The sequence below is a fragment of the Nansenia antarctica genome (assembly GCF_963989245.1).
Source record: "Nansenia antarctica genome assembly, chromosome: 8".
NCBI lineage: Eukaryota > Metazoa > Chordata > Actinopteri > Argentiniformes > Microstomatidae > Nansenia > Nansenia antarctica.
In genome coordinates, this window is record NC_137678.1 from 16,241,206 (window position 1) to 16,247,703 (window position 6,498).

At 45.2% G+C, this 6,498-nt stretch overlaps 1 protein-coding gene across 1 annotated transcript in view; it reads left to right on the forward strand.

Moving 5' to 3' along the window:
* Positions 1–214: 214 nt before the first annotated feature.
* LOC308163931 (cohesin subunit SA-1-like) overlaps positions 215–6,498 on the forward strand; it is a gene marked incomplete at both ends in the record, with an annotated part of 16,712 nt that continues 10,428 nt past the window's right edge. Inside the window, 4 exons of the mRNA XM_080538103.1 lie at positions 215–818; positions 5,548–5,551; positions 5,747–5,846; positions 6,276–6,467. Of these exons, the coding sequence (XP_080394229.1) occupies positions 215–818; positions 5,548–5,551; positions 5,747–5,846; positions 6,276–6,467 (900 nt within the window). The remainder of the gene's footprint in view (positions 819–5,547; positions 5,552–5,746; positions 5,847–6,275; positions 6,468–6,498) is intronic.

A 6,498-nucleotide genomic window follows, 5' to 3' on the forward strand; every position in this document is an offset into this window, starting at 1 on the left:
GATAACATGAACCCTGTCTGACAGTGTATGATTCCTCCGTTCAGTGTGTAGTCCGATCGTTATGGTCTTAGCCAATACGCAATAACCAACGTTTAACAGGTTATGGGCCCAGAGTGCTACCATGGCGAGACAATCGGAAAGAAGTTCGCGTTGGTCTCGACTAGCGTTTGACGGAGATGAGGAAAGCTCAGGAGTTTTGAGGACACGGAGAAAAATGCGCGTAACGGCGTCGGAGGACAATGTTATGCGAGCCCAAGCCCTGTCTGACCGGGGTGCCCAGAACGCCCAAAGCGCACGTAGCCAGAGCGCACAGCGAACAGACATTGTGTGCTACAAATGTGGCCAAAAGGGACATATCAAAAGGACCTGTCGACGCAAGGTGTGGTGTAACCACTGTAGGAGATCCACACATCAAGGAGCCGCCTGCAAAAGGAGACCGGACCAGGACGACGCGCGAGGGGTGTCCGAGCAAGACAAGCCAGGACGCAGTGTTACGAGGGGCCTGATGGTGGACACCGGTGCGACTGCGCATATTATCACCGACCTGGCCAGGTTCAAGGTGTTCGATGACGGTTTCCAGGCCGAGACGCACTGCGTGGAGCTGGCGGACGGCACGAGGAGCAAAGGGGTCGCAGAGCGCAGAGGAGATGCGGAGGTGTGCTTGATGGACAGCCGAGGGAGGCGACTGACTACAACGCTGCGAGGGGCGCTGTACATCCCCTCATTCCCCCAGGACATCTTCTCTGTGAGAGCAGCCACAGACACTGGGGCAACTGTGATCTTCAGAACAGGAGAAGACATCCTACAGCACAGAGACGGTACTGCATTTCACATCCATGAGCATAATAGACTATATTATTTGCCCACAGTGGATGACCAATGTGATCAAAGTAAGAGCTGTTTTGATCTAAAGACATGGCATGAAATTCTAGGACATTGTAATTTTGAGGATGTTCTGAAACTCCAGAATGTTGTTGATGGTATGTCAATTAAGGGAAAAATTGATAAGTCTAACCTGAACTGTGAAGTGTGCACTCGGGGAAAGTTTGTACAGAGCTTCAACAGGAAGCCTGATAGAAGGGCCAAAAATGCTCTAGAGTTGGTGCACACAGACCTCGCGGGTCCAATTGACCCAGTGTCCATAGATGGACATAGATTTGCACTTTCGTTCACAGATGACTATACTAGTACTGTGTTTTTCTACTTTCTTAAGCACAAGAGTGATACTGTACAGGCGACAGAGCAGTTCATAGCTGACACCGCCCCGTATGGTAGGATCAGACGTATCAGGTCAGATAATGGTACTGAATTTACAGGGAAAGAGTACCAAGGGCTACTGAGAAGAAATGGTATCAGACATGAGACATCATCTCCATATTCGCCACATCAGAATGGCACTGCAGAACGCCAGTTTAGGACTCTCTTTGACATGGCTCGATGCATGTTATTAGAGAGCAAGCTACCCAAGGTGTTATGGCCTTATGCAGTACAGACTGCATCTGTAGTGAGAAATAGGTGTTTTAACAATCGCACAAAACAGACACCTTACATGATGCTGACAGGGAGACGTCCCAATATGTCTAGGATGCAGAAGTTTGGAACGGTGTGTTATGCCTACAAACAGGATAAGAAAAAGCTAGACCCAAGGAGTGAGAAGGGCTTCTTTGTAGGGCATGACAAGAAAAGCCCAGCTTACCTGGTTTTCTATCCTGACAGTGGAAAGGTGAGGAAGCACAGACTGGTCAGATTTATGCCAAAGACGATGGGTGAGCAGCAGACACAGACTGAGATATCAATAGATGATGAGGACTGTGATGTGCCACAAAGGGCCAGCACGACTAAGCAAAGGGACGCGAGTCCAAAGACAGCTGAAGAGCATATTCCTGTGACCAGGCCCGAACAGGTGCAGACTAGGGAGAAACAGGAGTCTCCACGCTATCCTCCCAGGGAGAGGAAGAGACCTGATTATTTTGGGGACCGTGTCTATGAAGTAGGAAGTCAGGACCAGGCACAGGTAAACATTGATTACTGCTACAAAATGTTGTGTAACGTACCTTTGACCTACAGTGATGCAGTGAAGTCACCCAAGTCTAGAGAATGGGTCAGTGCTATGGACGACGAAATGCAATCATTGAGAGAGAATGGTACGTTTACTTTGACTAACTTACCCCAGGGCAAAGTTGCAGTGGGGGGTAGATGGGTGTATACAATCAAGAAAAATGCAGATGGTTCAGAAAAATACAAAGCACGCTATGTTGCAAAAGGCTACAGTCAGAGAAGGGGTGTTGACTATGAAGAGACCTTTTCTCCCACAGCCGATTTAACCAGTGTTCGAGTGTTGATGCAAAAAGCAGCACAGGAGAATTTGATTTTACATCAAATGGATGTCAAAACTGCCTATCTTCATGCACCGATAGATTGTGAGATATACATGGAACAGCCAGAGGGTTATGAGCAGACATCTGGCACAGAGACAGTGGTGTGTAAACTAGAGAAGTCACTGTATGGTCTAAAACAGTCTGGCCGAAATTGGAACCATTTATTACACGACTATCTAATGGTGAATGAGTTTGTGCAAAACCCTGCAGATCATTGTGTATATACTAAAGAAACGGAACATGAGAAAGTGATCATGATTATATGGGTCGATGATTTGGTTATTGCTGCCAGTAACGAGAATGCACTGAATGTTGTAAAAGAGATGCTCTCAAAGAAATTTCAGATGAAAGATATGGGCAAATTGACACATTTCCTGGGAATCGATTTTGAACAGTGTGATGGATGTGTAACAATGTCACAAAAGCAGTGTGTAAAGAACATGCTAGAGAGGTTTGACATGCAGAACTGTAAACCCCGATCTACGCCTTGTGAGCAGACACTCAATTACACTGAAGGGGCAGGATTAATGAGTGATGTCACTCGGTACAGAGAGGTCGTCGGTAGCCTCATCTACCTGACTATGTGTACTAGGCCAGATCTTTGTTTCATAGTGAGTAAACTGTCCCAGTATTTTACCAAACCAACCGAGGAGCATTGGGCCACTGCCAAACATGTATTGAGGTTCTTAAAGGGCACCAGTGATAAAGTGTTGTGTTACAAAAGGTGTAACTCTGATTTGAGATTACAGGCTTTCAGTGATGCTGACTGGGCAGCAGATGTCACAGACCGTCGTAGCACAACAGGTTACTGTGTTAGTCTACATGAGAATGGTCCATTGGTCTCATGGAAGACCAAAAAGCAACCAACGGTGGCGTTGTCCACATGTGAGGCGGAGTACATGGCATTAGCTGCAACCACCCAAGAGTGTTTACACCTGACTCAACTGTTGACACATATGGATGCATGCAAGTATGCACCACCCATTGTCCATGAGGACAATCAGGGAACGATTGCATTAGCTAAGAACCCAGTCCGCAGACAAAGATCCAAACACATAGATATAAAGTACCATTTCATCAGGTCTACAGTACAGAATGGACAGATCTGTTTGCAATATTGTCCCACAGATCAAATGGTGGCTGATGTGTTTACCAAACCAGTAACTAAGGACAAATTGGTTAGGTTCACAAAGGTTATGTTTGGGAGAGAAACCACATCAGTGTGAGTAAGGACCAAGCGGTCAATTTTTGTTTTGGTTTTCTTGCTTTATTTTTTCAAAGTGTTATAAGAGAATACCAGTGAAAAACTGAAGACTGTTTGTAAATGATGATGATGATGATGTATATTCTTGTTTCACAGGAGAGGAACAATATCAGTGCCAGCTTTTGTTTGTTTGATTGATGGAATGACAGCCCCAAAGAGTGTTATGGAAATTGTAGGCTACTGATTGTTATTGATTTGTTTATTTTTCTCTCCATCTTGGTTAGGTGAGAGCAAGTGGGGGTGTTGACATGAGTGTGCTCTCCAGTCATCCCTATCCCAGTGTGAGTGGGCATAATTGGTTGATTGACACCAGCTGTGTGACATGAATGATTGAGCCAGCTGATCCTATATATGTGACCATTCCCACAATAAACGTTGCTTCCTTGATAACATGAACCCTGTCTGACAGTGTATGATTCCTCCGTTCAGTGTGTAGTCCGATCGTTATGGTCTTAGCCAATACGCAATAACCAACGTTTAACAGTAACAGTACCTTGCTATGTTTCATTTTCATTATAACATAACGTTATGTTATGATAGCCAGCTAGCATTAGCAAACCGGAAAAGTAGTGTCAGTGAGTCAGTCACCTTTCTAATAAGATTCACAAACCTGAAACATCATCTATGTCATCACTGCTGGTGATGTCATTGTTGTCAGCTGCTGATACTGCTGCTGCAACAGTTCTTGGCGCTTGTTTTGTTGAAAAAAACTTTGGGATATCCATCCTTACAATTTTGCAAGTCAGGCACTGATTGAGATCACTTCTTCTTCAGGGCAGGGCAGGCTACGCAGTACGCAGGCTAATGTCGCGCAGCTGTATGTGGCAGGTGTATATCAGGTAGCACATTTGTTGTTGTCGTCAGGTGTTGACCCCGGAAGGGCAAATAGGTTTGACCGCAAGGGCGCTAAGTTTGTTATTGTTTGTACCAGTGATTAAGCCATTGATGGCACATAGTAACACAATAAATGTTTATTATGCAGCAAACCAACGACTACGGATCTTATATAACCAACAGCAACACATCAAATTTAGGACGCACGGCGCGTCAACCGGACAATCCGTCGGGTTAGCATCTCAGTAGCAAGTAGTAGACTATGCTCCTTTAACAATTATTATTAATGTACCTGGTTATGTTACAGTAGAGAAACAAAAAACAGTTACCAAAACTGAGTATTTACTAGCTAAGATTGGCAAAAGATTGGCGTGGTGCAACCGAAATTAGTAAACAACTAGTTTGAAACTAGCTAGTAACAACTAGGGGTTTAGTAACTACTGCATGCCTGCATTTAGTAATGACTTACGCCAAATTGGTGCAACCCAGACCAGTAGGCTACCAGATACGATGTTGTAATGTATGCACATATTTTGCTACCACGGTTGCCAGATGGAATTGACAATGTCCAGCCCAACCAGTCTAAAAGCTGCCGAATCCACCCGTCCAGTGTGACCAAAAGTAGCCCAATCTGGCAACACTGCTTGCTACGTTCTTGCAGCTCGCGTGAACACAGGTTCTTCCATCAGCGCTCGCCTGCCGCTTCGATTGCAGACTCAAGTTAACGGGCGTGCAGAAAGATGCCACGAAACTCAAGTCCCGTAAAACAAATTGTTATTTCTCGCCGTGAGAAATAGAGATGCGGCGTGAGAGCGTGAGAACTGGTTGAAATGCGTGAGTCTCACGGTGATTGCGTGAGACTTGGCAGCTCTGCTAGCTAATAAGCTAACACTTGTTTGGCTAGTGTAGTAAACACACACACACACACACACACACAGACACACACAATAACTTGTGAACAACACAACAAACAAAACCACGCTAAGTCAGCTAACAAAAACAAACAAGCTTCTTATAAAGCTAGCTAGTTAACAAGCTAACACCTGTGTGGCCTCCTGTGGTAACCTGTAGACAGGTGAGGTAACCTATGGTAACCTGTAGACAGGTGAGGTTACCTGTGGTAACCTGTAGACAGGTGAGGTAACCTGTCAGGATGTTCATTTCCCAGTGTACAGGCACAGTGGGTAAAATATAAATAATAAAAGGCATAGAATGTTTTTTTGTTTTTTTTCGACCTATCTGTTCCCAAACTCCTTCCCATTCTGTGCAGTCTTGAGGAGATGGAGGACATATCTGACTGTGGCAGTGACTTTGAGGTCGAGCTGAAAGCCATGAAGCGGAAAAAACAGACCACTGCACTTGGACCTCAGGTCAGGCCAGCAGACACACACACACATTAGTCAAGTCAACTAATCACATATAGGTTCAACTGTTGTTCCCTCAGATATCTTACTAATAAACGTTGTCTATAGCAAAACAGCATTCAGTTCAAGTAGTTAATTTTCTAAATGCTGCACCTTAATAGATTTTTTAAATTGAAAGTGTGAATGAGAATATTTATTTTGATTGACTTTTCAGTAAATTATACATTTTTAATAGTAGATTGCAGCTGGTTGCAGCAGTATTGACAGACTTTTTTTATTTAAGAAAGAAAGACCCATAGTTTGTTCTGTAAACCAAAACATTTCTTTTTTGGGGTTTCTTTTTAAGTCGTTGTACCGGAAACATACCGAACCATGACTTAAAAACCGAGGTACGTACTGAACCATGATTTTTGTGTACCGTTACACCCTTACCAGCCACCCAAGAGACCAAGGCGTAAAGCTGCATCCCAGCCTGGCCCCAGCTCCCCAGCCCGCCCGCCCCAGCCCCCACAGCTCTCCCTGGGGACGTCCAGGCGAGGCGACCCCAGGCGGGAGAGGGACGGGGACCAGAACATCAGTGCGGGGGATATGTATGAGGCCATCCGGTCTGGGAAGAGTGCAATGGTGGTGAGAGAGGGAGGGAGGGAAGGAGTGAGGG